At 43.8% G+C, this 16,193-nt stretch overlaps 1 protein-coding gene across 4 annotated transcripts in view; it reads right to left on the reverse strand.

Moving 5' to 3' along the window:
• Positions 1-16,193, reverse strand: part of slc4a11 (solute carrier family 4 member 11) — a 148,966-nt gene continuing 132,773 nt past the window's right edge. For all 4 annotated transcript variants that reach the window (XM_083792571.1, XM_083792568.1, XM_083792570.1 and 1 more), the window contains exons 12-20: positions 14,242-14,374; positions 13,876-13,949; positions 12,454-12,712; positions 11,030-11,136; positions 10,205-10,370; positions 8,707-8,880; positions 5,880-6,075; positions 3,462-3,631; positions 1-888 (exon numbers count right to left, since the gene is read on the reverse strand). In XM_083792571.1, the coding sequence (XP_083648697.1) occupies positions 822-888; positions 3,462-3,631; positions 5,880-6,075; positions 8,707-8,880; positions 10,205-10,370; positions 11,030-11,136; positions 12,454-12,712; positions 13,876-13,949; positions 14,242-14,374 (1,346 nt within the window). In that variant the 3' untranslated portion in view covers positions 1-821. The remainder of the gene's footprint in view (positions 889-3,461; positions 3,632-5,879; positions 6,076-8,706; positions 8,881-10,204; positions 10,371-11,029; positions 11,137-12,453; positions 12,713-13,875; positions 13,950-14,241; positions 14,375-16,193) is intronic.

Raw genomic sequence — 16,193 nt, forward strand, 5'->3', positions numbered from 1 at the left:
CCGTGATGAAGTTGTCTTTAATATACTGACGACAATAACGGCTACAAAGTAATGGAATGTATGGCTCATACATTGGTAAACCAAGTTGGCACAATGATATAATCTCAATAACGGATAACCGTGTACTTTACAACGCCCTAATTCCAGTGTATTAATTTGTGTATATAGCTTATAACCTGTGTACTTACGGAAAAGTATTGTAAGTACATTATAACTCTGTGATTGTAGTTATGCAATAGTCCCTAATATTTAATGGACTTGTATTGTTACAGCCGTCCACCCTTGTATGTACATTACACATGAGGGACGGTAACATGTGCGTAGTACATACTCAGTATTGCGTACTTAAAACGCTTCTTCATAGGTTAATACAGTGGAAAAAAGCCTGCTGTAAAGTAGCGTGTTACCAAAACAAAGTAAACATGTTTAAAAGAAGGATGGCACTGAAAGGACTTGATGTCATAAAGGAGGTGGTCGTCCACGCTGTACAGAACTCAGCTGAGAGAGTAGCGGTCTGTCCACGCTTCGGAATAATCCGCCGGTGGATTTTTTTTTCTTCTTCTTTCTCTCTCTCTCTTTTGTACTCGTAATGTAATCCCTCCATCCCTTCTTCTTTCCAGTGCTTGGCCTGTGAATGTTTTGTCTTCTAATACAAAAATCAAACAGTCAATATTTATCCTTTTTGCTGCCATTCAGTCTTGCATTGAAAAATACTTTTTCTTCTCTCTCTCTCTCTCCCTCTATCTTTTTTTGTTTTCCAGACGTCATTCTCCCCCCCCCCCCCTTCTCCTCCACATGAAAGCTTGTATCCATCCTGCACGCTACATGTGTTGGGCATCCATTATGTCCAAGTATTTGGCTTCAATGATATGAGGAAGCACACAGTTCCTAAGGAGAAAGGAAAAAGGAAGATAAGGCATTTATGTGAGTCACTGTTACCTGTTTGTTACATTTTGTTCATAAATTAGTACACATTATCTCTCGAGTCAAGTTATCAAGGTCTAGTAGTTAATAATTATAACTACTTCTAGTTTGGCTATTGTAATTGTAATTGTTTTGTTTATGTTTTATCCCACAATTTTGTAACCCATTTTTTCACCCAGTGTCAATTATCTAATGTAATCTTGGTTATAAGCAGTTATTATGTTATCAAATGATTTGTAACTAGTTACATTTTAAGGTCTGAACAAATGATTAAATCCCCCTCTCTCTTGATAGGGAGAGCGGGTCTTAATTAATGGTCTGCCAAGATTACTGCATCCCATGCAAATGGTCCCACTATAATTACCTTGGAGAATTAATGTGCTGGGTTTGTCATTGTCGTATACTTCAAGGATGGGTTTGAGGAAACACAGATTGGACTAACAATGACACTTGCTTTAAAAGGACCTCATTTTGGAGTGTTTTGACTGGGACAGATAAGCTGAAAAAGGTCTACTTGGGCTAAATCCAAATTTGAACAGTACTTTCAGCATATGGAGGGTTATTGAACAATAACTTGGTAGAAAGAGCTATTTTCAGCTTGTAAATAATAAGGCATTTCACCAAGGTATAGGTCATTTTCCTCAAGGGTATAAACAGGATAAGAACTAGCAAATTGTTGTATTGTTTATTTATCATTTTACCCCTTTTTTCAACCGAATTCAGTCGTTATGCCAAATAACTATTCCTCCCCATACACATTTGTTGAATCCTACTGGCGCATATATCAGTGAGGAGCACCCACCGGGAGGACGCAGAGCTTCCATCCTACAACTCCCGAGGCCCTCCCGTCCCAACACTCCAAGAAGCGGACAGGTGCCACCACAGCATCCTGCAGACGTACGTACACGTCGTACAGTGACAACTATCCCCCTCCCCGCCCGGATTCCCCCTCCTGAACACGGATAAACTGTGTTCCCCAGACTCCATGGTGGTGCTGTAGGCAGGTCCTTTACCACTACGCCAGCCGTACTGTAGGCAGGTCCTTTAGCACTACGCCACCCGTACTGTAGGCAGGTCCTTTAGCACTACGCCACCCGTACTGTAGGCAGGTCCTTTAGCACTACGCCACCCGTACTGTAGACAGGTCCTTTACCACTACGCCACCCGTACTGTAGACAGGTCCTTTAGCACTACGCCACCCGTACTGTAGGCAGGTCCTTTAGCACTACGCCACCCGTACTGTAGACAGGTCCTTTACCACTACGCCACCCGTACTGTAGACAGGTCCTTTAGCACTACGCCACCCGTACTGTAGACAGGTCCTTTAGCACTACGCCACCCATACTGTAGGCAGGTCCTTTAGCACTATGCCACCCGTACTGTAGACAGGTCCTTTACCACTACGCCACCCGTACTGTAGGCAGGTCCTTTAGCACTACGCCACCCGTACTGTAGACAGGTCCTTTAGCACTACGCCACCCGTACTGTAGGCAGGTCCTTTAGCACTATGCCACCCGTACTGTAGACAGGTCCTTTACCACTACGCCACCCGTACTGTAGGCAGGTCCTTTAGCACTACGCCACCCGTACTGTAGGCAGGTCCTTTAGCACTACGCCACCCATACTGTAGACAGGTCCTTTACCACTACGCCACCCGTACTGTAGGCAGGTCCTTTAGCACTACGCCACCCGTACTGTAGGCAGGTCCTTTAGCACTACGCCACCCGTACTGTAGGCAGGTCCTTTACCACTACGCCACCCGTACTGTAGGCAGGTCCTTTACCACTACGCCACCCGTACTGTAGGCAGGTCCTTTACCACTACGCCACCCGTACTGTAGGCAGGTCCTTTACCACTACGCCACCCGTACTGTAGACAGGTCCTTTAGCACTACGCCACCCGTACTGTAGGCAGGTCCTTTACCACTACGCCACCTGTATACTGTAGACAATGTCCTATGAACATTGTCAAATTTCTCATTCTGCGATTGAGGGAGAAGGATTAGGATTTCTTTGCTATTTGGAATCCATAATCTGATGACACAGCTTTCTCTCCCCCTAAAATCAAACAACCAGTCCAAACTTGTCCTTGAACTGCCTTGAGGACATTGGAGTGTTGGATGGCACAAAATGCACTTTTGCTATTTGCCCTCACTGTGACTCCATCACACAGATATCAACCTGTCCACTCATGTCAAACCCAGTGTCAAAAACCTCAGTGTATTATTTGATTCTGCCCGTAAGTTTGACAAGCAGGTAAATGCAGTAGTGAAAGACCTTTTCCCTCCAGATTCTCCTAAATCAGCCGATTCTCTCTGCCCAAGAAGACCTTGGGGAAGTCATGCACCTCCTCCTATTATCCCACTTTTGACCCACTTTGACTTGAACATGTTCATTTAATTCATTTAATAGGATTCATTACAATATGACAAATATTATATAATAGTGTACCTGATGATAATTGATGATAGCTTCATGTTAAATCCTAAGAAATGAATTGAACACATATTGTAGCGATGAGGGATGCCAGTCTGTTACCTCATTGGTATGAGCAGGATCATAAGCAGAGGAAAGATCATCTTCATGTAGGGCATTGGGTACATGCCAAACGTACACAGCACTAGCAGTTGCATCATCTGCAGAAAGGTGAAGTAGTGGATCTTCCTCTGTGGGACCTTGCGGATGTAATGGGTGGGAGGGTATTGCGTCTGCAAAAAAAACACACGCACGCACGCACACACACACACACACACACACACACACACACACACACACACACACACACACACACACACACACACACACACACACACACACACACACACACATATATATTCAGATTTGTATTTAGCAGATGCTGTGAATCGCAATGCACAATACACACAGGATATGACGGTTATGGTGGATTGCTGTCATTATTTTAACCTTTCTTTCTTAAATCAATGACCTACTTGGACCCACAAGGTTTCCTACCAACAGGAGCGATATGCAACTTGTACGTGTACATGTACGCGATGACATTAAATGATATTATTAGTAGATGTGGTACAATGTCTGATTGAGAGGGCTACTTCAGTGCAGCCTGTTATCCTTGGGGTCATAGCATACGCAATTTGGAGGTTGTTTTCATCCAAAAAACCATTAGAGTCTCATTCATTTTCATTATGGGTGGAACAGGACAGCCAATTCTCGCATGACTCATACCCAGAAAAGAGAAATACATTCCGTACACTGTAATGAAGCAATTATATTCATACTGTATACACAATAAAGATAATTGCTTTAGGAGATGCATTACACCACCCTTTATTTCTTTATTTTCTTTATTTTCTTTCCGGCGGAAATTGTAGAAATGACTCACACACCCAGGCCAGCAGGGGGCGTTATCCGCTGCAACACAGACATGGGTTAACCCATTCAGGCCTGACCTCAAAATTTGAAAAAAATCTTCTAAATCCTCCCTTTTCTGAAAAATCACACCAGTGTGAACCGAGTGGTGCAACTCCCGTCTATTGGTTCTCTGTATCATTCCAATTTGTATCGTCCAATTTCTTCTCTGTATCGTTCCAATTTCTTCTCTGTATCGTTCCAATTTCTTCTCTGTATCTCTGGTGCCCCCTACTGGTATAAATATGTAACATACTCGTGCTCACTGAAACATACATACAGGTACACACACAGGTACACGGACATTGCTGGATGTAGGAGTGGTTGCACCACTCAAAAAATATTTTCACGTTTAAAAAATAGCAGACCTACAAGCTCGTAGCGCACCACTCGGTGGCGTGCTATGAGCTTGTAGATCTGCTATTTTTCAATAGCTAAATTATAACATAATGTTTAAAACACCAAAAGGGGTTCCCGCCCAAAATGGGTTAAAACAGTGGTTCCCAAACCGTTTCATGTCAAGGACCCCCAAATTGACACTAATTAGCCCCCGGACCCCCATTTGAAAAGATATGCCAGGGACCCCTATAAGAGAAGATTGTTACGGCTCTAGCAGTGATTCTCAACCCGTTTAATTTCAAGGACCCCCAGTTCGACCTGCATTAGGCTACTGACCCCCCATTTAATGGCATTTCTATCTCTAGGACCCCCAATTTATATTGTAAGATCAATGTTAATTTAACTCTGAGAGTGTACAAACTGGTTCCATTAGTACACCCTCTGAATTACAGACCCATAAGGGTCCCATAAGGGTTCCAAACTATCATTTAGCTGGGGACCCCCTGGAACTCCCTCAAGGACCCATGGGGGTCCCCGGACCCCACTTTTGGAAGCACTGGGTTATGAAACGTTGTAATTCTGAGTTAGTTTAACACTGAGGACCCTGTGGTTCTGTCTGAATGGCTTTGATGTGGTGAACTCCAGAGGGCAGCTTATACCTGCTACTCCACACTCAAACAAGCACTGAGAATTATCTGCAAAAGCTATTCAACACAAGGTGTGCTTTAGAAGGTCTGTTCAACCCAGGCCCGCTTTAGAAGGTCTGGGAAACTAGTCAACTGTTTGATCTAGAGAGTTCCGTGATCAACATATGGTGTTGCGCACGAGCGCGCACACATGCACGCCCACCCGCCCACACACACACACACACACGTGCATTTGACAGATGAGGTGCCAGTCCCACTCACCTGCTCCTTCAGAAGGAGTCACATGCATTGGAAACAACCGCACGTACGCGCACACACACAGACACAGACATGCACGCACGCACGCACGCACGCACACACACACACACACACACACACACACACACACACACACACACACACACACACACAGGGATGTGTGCACACTGCAGATGAGATGCCAGGCCCACTCACCTGCTCCTCGAGGAGGTGGGACACAAGTACACAGACACACACGCACAAACACACGCACAAACACGCACACACGCACGCACGCACTCACGCACGCACGCATGCACGCACACAGCTCCCCCAGATGAATGACCTGTTCTTTGAGCAGGAGGGCCATGCGGTCACACATCTGGTTGCCGTCGATGGACGTGATGGCGATGTAGAGGAACAGGCCGTAGAGGACGGGCTTGGGGATCCACTGGAGAGGCACGGGCAGCAGCAGCAACGACATGCCGATGAAGATGTTGGCCGCCAGAGACGTCAGCCTGGTCTCCTTCACCTGGACAATACTGAGATAGAACAATACAGAGAGGTCATGGTCTCATGGTCTCCTTCACCTGGTCAATACTGAGATAGAACAATACAGAGAGGTCATGGTCTCATGGTCTCCTTCACCTGGACAATACTGAGATAGAACAATACAGAGAGGTCATGGTCTGGTCTCCTTCACCTGGTCAATACTGAGATAGAACAATACAGAGAGGTCATGGTCTGGTCTCCTTCACCTGGTCAATACTGAGATAGAACAATACAGAGAGGTCATGGTCTGGTCTCCTTCACCTGGACAATACTGAGATAGAACAATACAGAGAGGTCATGGTCTCGTCTCCTTCACCTGGTCAATACTGAGATAGAACAATACAGAGAGGTCATGGTCTCATGGTCTCCTTCACCTGGTCAATACTGAGATAGAACAATACAGAGAGGTCATGGTCTGGTCTCCTTCACCTGGTCAATACTGAGATAGAACAATACAGAGAGGTCATGGTCTGGTCTCCTTCACCTGGACAATACTGAGATAGAACAATACAGAGAGGTCATGGTCTGGTCTCCTTCACCTGGTCAATACTGAGATAGAACAATACAGAGAGGTCATGGTCTCATGGTCTCCTTCACCTGGACAATACTGAGATAGAACAATACAGAGAGGTCATGGTCTCATGGTCTCCTTCACCTGGACAATACTGAGATAGAACAATACAGAGAGGTCATGGTCTCATGGTCTCCTTCACCTGGACAATACTGAGATAGAACAATACAGAGAGGTCATGGTCTCATGGTCTCCTTCACCTGGTCAATACTGAGATAGAACAATACAGAGAGGTCATGGTCTCGTTTCCTTCACCTGACGCATTGTGAGCAAAATCTTTCCCCGTGATAACAGAAAACAGAAACGACCCTAGCGTAGAGCCCTGGGGGACAACTACAAGTTGGTTCTGTATTTGCCCCTCTTTTTTTTCCTTTGCCACAAAATATGAATCCTGGTGTGCAAGTGCAAGTGGTTAACAAACATGCCATTTTAAGAGTTTAAAGCATATTTAGATTTATTGTGATAATATCATTAATGGTAATTATTTTGGCCAAAGTGACATGAAAGTTTCATATGGTCCATGCATTTCATTCTGTCCCTGTGGCAGTAAATAGATACAAATATGATAATCAACTGTTAACTTAATCACTTAAACCATTTTTTTCTGGCTACACCAAACCTTAGCCATTAGCAAGCAAAAATAAATTGCCAAAAGTAGCCGTTCTACAAGCTCACAACGTGTCGCAACGTGACACGCTGTGAGCTTGTCGCTCTGCTGTTTTCCCAGAGTACGGATGCTGGGGTTTAAGTGGTTAATGCTTCTGAAGACACAGCTGCATGTCCCATGACAGTAATGAAAAGCCCATCATTAACCAATCACAAGCAGGAATGCCAACGGAGCAGAGTCTCACTGCTAATTCAATTACATATTGTGGAACAGTAGACATAAAACACACACCTATATTTAGCTTGCACATCACATTGTTAGAACGTATGATATACTGAGAAGTACAAACACTTCAAAGGCTTATACTTTAATGCAACTCTCCAATGTTCTTTAACATGTAAGAACAGAACAGAACGTGCTCGTTTCGTGCACACGCCCGCGACTCAGCAGACCTGGATTCTGTTTTGCTTTTTTTTTACGCTTGCGTTGTCCCCCCCCCCCCCCCCCCCCATTCCCCAATGCCTAATGACATCGTAATAATCAGAGAGGAGCAACGGAGCCCCATGCCCTGGATCAACCCATTAAGACCGGGAAAGCATCTCTGTCGTTTCAGATTTCAGCTACACACTGTATGTATAGCCAACACTGTCTCACTGCCCTTTAAGTCCAGTTTAAAAAACGTGAAAATGTAGGAGGCGTGCCGTCTCAAGCAGACTTGAGCCACGGGAGGCACCGCCGAGCGAGCTTAGGCGAGCAAGAGTGTTGCAAAGTCCGCCTTCAGCCGACTCAGAGCCGTCAGAGTTTTTGATTGAGTGAATATTTTCTATTAGACAGAAATCCAAAACAGTACCGTACAGTCAAACAACTGGTCTTAAAGGATTACACGAAATCCTTGTGGTCTTGTTTCCGTTGGGGTCCTACGTATCCAATTCATCAACATATAAAAAATATATATCCAGAAATTCAATATCATCACAAGCAGTTATGTCAATAGGCATAGAATCATAAATCATATATTCCACGAAAGTCATATTGTGACATGTTGACGTTTGTTCAAAATTGTCCCAGAGAGTATAAATATTACTTTGTTTTGTGAGACAGTGTTGATAGGTTTTTCAGATAACAGTGGTTCTCAAAAATAGCAGATCTACAAGCTCACAGAGCATCACATCGTGCCATTCTGCTATTTTTGAACATTTTAGAATTTAAAGTGTTTGAACAATGTTGAATAGTTTTGATTTATTTTTAACACAAATGCCAATGACCCCCCCCCCCCCACACACAACGTTCAAGAACTACTGATTTGGACGGCATTCTCAGAATCGGCCTCAGGTGTGTATGATGGGCTAACGCGGTCCGCCGCGCGAAGGCTATACCAATAATTGAAGTGCTGATTAGCAGGTGCGGTGGGCGAGAGGCGGCCGAGCTTGGAGGCTAACTCACGTCTCGTAGAGGTGTCCGCCCTCCACCCGCTGCTCCACGAAGGCCAGCTGCCGCACGTGGAGGGTGGAGTGGGGGAAGGCGGCGTGCATCCAGGGCAGCCCCAGCACCGACATCAGGATGTTAATGAGGCCAGAGAGCATCAGGTCCCAGTGGTAGGCTGTTCCCTTCAGCAACCTGCACATGGGACCAACAGAGGGATAGGAATAGTAGCTTCTCACACTTCATTTCATGGATGTGCACACATTTTATACTTTTCTCAGAAATAGTAGCCTAGATCTACAAGCTCAAGCTTATAACGCGGCAGACACGCTATGAACTCGTATATCTGATATGATTGTGACGCTATATTATTATTTTTTGCTGGGGACCCCTGGGCACGCACGCAGGCACGCACGCACACATGCACACACACACACACACACACACACACACACACACACACACACACACACACACACACACTTATGATCATCTGTCTATCTTGTTTCTTTTTCTAGTGACATTCTGTTTCCTGATGTCTGTGACGTAGATAGGCTTTACTTTACAGCTGTGTTTTATTTGGACGCAATGTTCCAATGTCTCCTGTTTTCCTTTGTTGCAGTTAGCCGTTTTGTCTTTTGTCCATCGTGTTCACCTGTGCACTCTTTGCCAGTCAGTTGTGAGTGTATCACCAGTGTTTGTTCTTGGCTCCTCGTGTATTTTCCTGGTGCCTGATGCTTGAAAAGCGTCTGGACAACATGTTCAACTACCTCTACTAGTAACCGTAGTCGACACATTTTGCTTACCCATAAAACCCATAGTCTGAACGGCATAAAACCCATACTCTGAACGCCACAACGTGAAGCTGTGAGCTGAGGCAGAAGCTGCGGCACACACACTGATTATAGATGTTCATAAACGAGAGCTTGCTGCAGCTGTTGTTTCCTAGTGTTTTCCTTGTGTGTCAATAAACCACCTTGCACAATTCACACCTGATCACCCCCTGATCTCCATATATGGATCTAGCCTGTTCTGACATCATAATGTTGTTCTGACATCCGCATAGACTCCATATTTGGGCATGCCTGACAAAAATATATATGGGCATAAAAGGGACACAGACGTAGTAACTCGGTGCCAGTGCCCAATGGGCTACTTTTCTATCAATTACACACCCCATGGAAACTGGAATGCATGGAGATTGTTTTTGTTATATTCCTAATCCAATGCGGAGTAGATACAGTTTACTTATCATTATAACCATTATAAAACAAAACATTCATCAACTTTAACTATAGCACTGACTATATTCATAGTACAAATATAGTCATTTTAGTTCTATAGATACTTCCAGTCATTTATTTTGTATGTAGCATTTCTTTATCTTTATGTCATGTGACGTGATGTTATTACATTACGATACATTATTTCCAGGTACCTTTTTGCCCTCCATGTATCCCCAGAAAAAGAAACACATGGATACTGATACTTGTTTATTGTGTATCTCATCTAGTCCTACCTGTTCTCTGGTGCATTGGTGAGCGAGACCACAATGTTCTGGTCGATGAAGATGAGGAGGGCGAGCAGGAAGCCCAGGCCCATGGCGCTGAGCACATTCATGGCCGACAGGCGCTCAAAGGGAGCCACATTGAAGATCGGACGGTCGTGGACTTTGAACTTTGGAACTGGTGGAAAAAAGAAAGAAAGAGCATGAAGAGCAAGATACTCAAGGGACCTGTGTCCATGTATGTACCCTTAAAATTACTTCAATGGCGTGCTAAACGCCCACGGGCACAACACCAGAGGGAGCTCCACAGATTCGACACAAACATGGGGATGAATTAATTCTACTATTATGCCATAAAAAAGTGTGACTCCCTTGTCCCTATACCCTCCTTCAAAACCGCCATAAAAGAGCACCTGTTTGCAATTTGCAAACAGTCTTCTAGCATATCAAAATAAATGACCCCCACAGTTCTTTCTGTAAATATACTTGTATTGCTCCTAGTAAGATGTCTTGTATAGGGTGGTATGTCTATGTCTTGATTTTTTTAATAGATAGCATAATTACAAACTGTTAGTATTCAATCAATCAAAAATGGAAAAGTCAAAAACAAACATTTTAATTATGACAAACAATGTCAAATCTCCGTATTATATGCCACATGAAAGGCATTAGTAATTCATACAGATGAACAGTTTAACAGTAAAACTAAGTACAGTATAGATACATGAGATAAAAGCCTGAAATGTAGACCCTCCCCCCCCCCCAAAAGGGACAAAATGATACCAGTGTGGAAACAGTCAACGGTATATATTTCAACAGACAGTAAATGGTACTGACGCTCAATGTCGTTAAACAGATAGGAGCCGATGAACGAGAACATGAGGACCGAGATGGGAAGAGCACAGTCTGACAGCACCTCTCGCACTTTGGCATGCAGGAACGGACTGAGAGAGACAGAGAGAGAGAGACAGAGAGAGAGAGAGAGAGAGAGGGGGGGGGGGGTGTAGAAAGAGGCAGAGAGAGAAGCAACAAAGGAGAGAGAGGAGAGCGCAGAATAAAGAGTAAGCGGGGGAGAGAAGAGACAAAAGAGAAACACAATTAATGTGAACAGGACGAAGACAATGACTGCAACACAGACACTGCTGAAGTACGTCAGTCCAGCTCAGCTCACACACAATTGAATCGAGCCTTGAGTTTGATTTGATTAGAGGGTGCAATCACAGCGTAATGCTTTGCAAACCCCAGGAAGTGACGGGAGGCGTTCAACAACAACAGAGTTCTTCATAAAAGAAGCTGCAAAGTAAAAGGGTTTACGGTTAGCTTTATATCTCCTTGCTGGAAGTCGGTGACGACCCTGCAGTCCAAAAGAGATTTAAAGGTTGCAGAGTGATTCATGTGCGAGGCAGTGTGCAGTGCTGCACGCTGGGTTTGATGGCGGTAATGAATATGTAATGGCATTAATTATCTATAAAACGTGAACTTACTTGGCATTAAAACATTTTGATGAGGTATAACTGACAAACAGAGCTGACAGATATAGAGAGACAAATGTCCTGCACTTGAAGATGGCCACAACACTGAAATGTTTCTGTCTTAAGACAAATGTTTTAATACTCAAGTAAGATGCAGCGTGTAGGAGGTGTTTACCCACACATCTTGTTGCTTGCTCTTCTTCTAACTCACAATGTTTAAAGTAAAATGAGTGGCAGATCCATCAGATTTATCATACACATACTGTATATGGGGTTAATTTGGTTATGGTTAGATCACAAGATATTAATAGGGCCAAAATCAAATTATGCACTGAATGCATGGAGGATTTAAATGACATTATAGACTATGAATTGTTGCAACTTGTCTGTTTTACTTACAATATAATTTCAGTTATCTTGCCATCTCTTCCATCTCATCAGATATAATCTAATCTCTTCTCATGTAATCTCCGTCCATTTTTATGACAAAACATTAGACTAAATTATTGCCCGATTTATATGTGGTTGCCCTGTCACAGATTGAGGTGTTTGAACAAAAGGTCAATGTTGGTGGCTCATTATTAAATCGCAGCTACCTAGCGGTTACAATATGAATGCTTCTGATGACTTAAAACAAGACGGTAGCCACATTAGCTTTAGGCAATTTTGTTTTCCGGTTAATTTCGGGGTCTTCAAAATAAAGGTCCCCTCTGCATCCGGAGGCAGTGACTACAGACTGAATCAATGTTAAATGAGATAACCTGTCCCTGCCCTGACTGCGCCTCATACCTCCTCTTAAACTGGTAGAGGGTGTAGCCTATCCAGAGTGTCCCCAGCATCAGCAGCAGGCAGAGGACAGGCCTCTCTCTGGTGCAGTTGTTCAAAGACTCTGGGAAGGCGTTGAAGCCGGCCAGCCCAGCCACCGCCTCGGTCCGGTTTCCAACCAGAAGCCCTGCACCGCCACCACCTCCTCCTCGGCCGTGCAGCTGCTGAGAATCCCCTAGACTATGGTTAGACAGCGTCGGGGCGTGGTAGTACCTGTCAAAAACTGGAATTAGATGAGGAAACAATGGTTAGCTGGGCAACAGTCGGCAAAACAGGATTGGAGTGCAAATCTCAAAATAATCCCTTTTAACAAAAGGGAATAACAAACTAAACTAAATAAACAAAGAAAATACATTCTCAGGGGGATATTCCCAGACGAAGAATAAAATAAATATATACTTAAAATGTACTTTTTCATTGTGTATAAATGTATCAGGACGGCGGGGGTTAACCCCTCCCCCAATTTCCCATGTTTTCCCAGCACTGGTTTGCGAGAATCATTCCCATGACCACATTAAAGCCCTTCAGTTTTTCATTGCTATGAATCCTATAGAAATGTAAAATAAAGCACCTTGTATAAAAAAAATTGTGTAATGGAATATCAGAGGTGGGCAACGATTTACTTTCAAAGGTGTCCCAAACTCCCAATATCATATTTTAACTTGGCAAATAGATGGAGGACACCATCACTCTTGAAATGAAATAAAATAAAATGAACATATTACAGTATTTTCATATGTATACTGTAAATGTCTATATCCCAGATTCAACCAAAACCCCAATGACCCCCCCCCACACACACACACACACACACACCCTGTCAATTAAACTCAGTGCAATGTACTAATACACCAGAAGGAATGCTGGTACTCCAATTCATATTCAGGAAATTTTAGTTTATTTTCCACTTGGAGAAGTTACAGGTAAAACAGGAAGGAGATAAGACTACCCTCGTCAAGGTTCAGTCAACCTCTAATAGACCCAAGTTCACATTTCTCAGAATTGCCACGGAACTGCTCAAATGTGACATATACAGTAGACTGCCTGCCCCATGCTGACATGACATGACTGCACATTGCATTCATTTAATTTGTCCGGTATGACTGTGCATCACGAGCATGCGTCATAGGTTTCCCCGTCACAAATTAAATTGACCTTCTGAGGCAATGAAGTGTACAATACACAGCACGAGAAGAAGGTTGAAACACAGCCTTAATTCAAGCCAATGATATTAGGAGCATGTAGTAGCCATTTTGGTTCACAGTTTGCCTCCCGCGGCTCTTTAATGTCCCAGAAACACGTTCCATGTCTCTACCAAGGTCTGCTACAGAGACTGCAGGCCTGAGCACGGTCTGCTACAGAGCCTGGGCCTCAGCACTGACTTACTTTTGACTGTGCCTTTGACCGCATCAACCACAAACGCAATGGAGATGAACAGAGCAATGACCTCCTCCGTCGACCTAGAGAGCACACATAAAACAACAAGTAAAAGTAATATATGAGGGATGGATGGAGATAGTAAAACTGTGATAGAGTAGGCTCACATACTGCATTAAACCAAAAACAAACTAAACAAATGTACCAATCATCCGATTACAAACTCATTTAGTCATTTGTATTAAAAACATTAGCAGGGATGAGATGCTGATGATTGCACCCATGAGAACTGGGGAAAACCCAAACATCAACAACCCCCATACTAAACCATGATGACAAATGCACAGAGGGCACTGTGTTGGGGCGTAAACAAACCTTTTAAAGAGCTTCATTACAAGGCTGACATTGAAGATTCCCCCCAGGATGAGGAAGAAGCTGTTCCACAGGCCGATGCAAGCATAGAACGCTGGGAAGTCCAGGTCGTAGTCATCGCAGATCCCACGGATAACTGCAAGATCACATGCAAGCACACACACAGTCACAGTCACACAGGCACACACACACATGCACGCACGTGCGCACGCATGCACGCACGCACGCAAGCAAGCAAGCAAGCATGCACGCACGCACGCATGTGCGTGTCAGTGACAATGCGAGACATATCGGACGACGGCTAATATTTTAATATGACCAATATGGCTAATACAGTAATTTGACAGAGGGATATTTTGCGGACAGATCACCTCAATAAGTGTTTTGACCTTACACTGGGCAACAGATCCCCGCCCCCAAAATGCTTGCTAATGTATTCAGCCCGGTAGATATATGGTCATATTATAAAACCCTAATAAAGAGGCGGCCGTCGCTGAGTGTGTAACGAGGCTGTCTGGGAATTGGAAGGTCGCCGAAGCCCTCTCCCCGGACTCGACACAGTCTGTGTGTCAATGTGTCCCTGAGCAAGACTTTTAACCCCCTAACCGCTCCCCGGATGCCGAGTGGGTAATTGCAAAGGACAGATTCTACTTAGGACAAAATGTGCTGTAGCAAATACCCCAACAACTATATTCACACTTGCATGCATATAATATTTAATAATTTGAACCGTATCCCTTGCCATGGTTATTTTATGTTCTCCAGACAATGTTGCACACTCGGTATCTCTTAGCACTTGCCCTGAACAAAGTCGTGTTAACGTTAGCAGTAGTACTGTTTGACCGCTGCTATGCTGCTCATTCCACTCAGACAACATTGTAAAAGCCAACTTCAATCAGGCCAGTTTGATGTGAAACAATTGGAATTCAGTTTCTTGTGATTAATATGAATGAACTGGGCCTGATGATGAGTGTTCCATACTCATTTCGATGGTAGGCTTGACGTCCAAACTGCAGCATGTCTTTAACCCATTACAACCGGGAAAGCATCTGTGTTGTCTTAGATTTTAGTGTTGGCTGTTCAAAAATAGGCCAGATGTACAAGCTCACATCTCTGAGCTTGTACATCTGGCATTTTTGAACATTTTTAAAAACTTGAAAGTGTTAAGGTCATTACACACTGGCGAATTGGCGACGCGATATATCCGTGCGAATAATTCGCATTTAAAAAAAAACAATTGAAGTCCATGCAAGCTTCCACATCAGTGGCGAATGTGCGAATGTGCGAAAATGTGACCGTTTTCGCTTTTATTTGTTCGCTCTGGTGTCGTATTTTGCAGAGATTCGCAGGCGAACTGCAACATGCAATATTTCGCATTTTCAGATCGCTTATTCGCATCGCGTCGCTAATTCGCCAGTGTGTAATGACCTTTAGTGTTAGTGATGTGTTCCTAGTACTGAGTTTGTAATGCCTTACTTGTGTACAGTAGTGTCTATACTTGGTTGTGCACCGTGATTGTGCGCGCCAAACAAAGCCGCTATAAAAGCTCATAATGTGTCACACTGGAATGCGTTGTGAGCTTGCAGATCAGCTATTTTTGGCAGGGAACACAGGCGCATAACAATGTCTGAATCAGGCTTTTTAAGCGAGTTACAATTTCACAAATGAGCCACGCTGGTGTATTCTGAAAAATAATCCCGGTATTTTACCCTCAATTAGCCCCACAAGAAATGTACTCTGTGCCCCATTCTCTTCAATGATCATAACACCACAGCTCAAATAAACAGCTGCGCCATTAAAGCTCCATCTTGGCATAATAAGGATTAGTCTCCCTCATTGTTGCTCAATTCCACGGCTTCCACATGAACTCATTATCTGTAAATAAATAGCTATACTACTGTGCGTTAATTGTGTCAGTTAATCTTTAAATCTATCCTGGAATCTTATTTCGCCAT

The sequence above is a fragment of the Protomyctophum parallelum genome (assembly GCF_964188405.1).
Source record: "Protomyctophum parallelum genome assembly, chromosome: 20".
Taxonomy (NCBI): domain Eukaryota; kingdom Metazoa; phylum Chordata; class Actinopteri; order Myctophiformes; family Myctophidae; genus Protomyctophum; species Protomyctophum parallelum.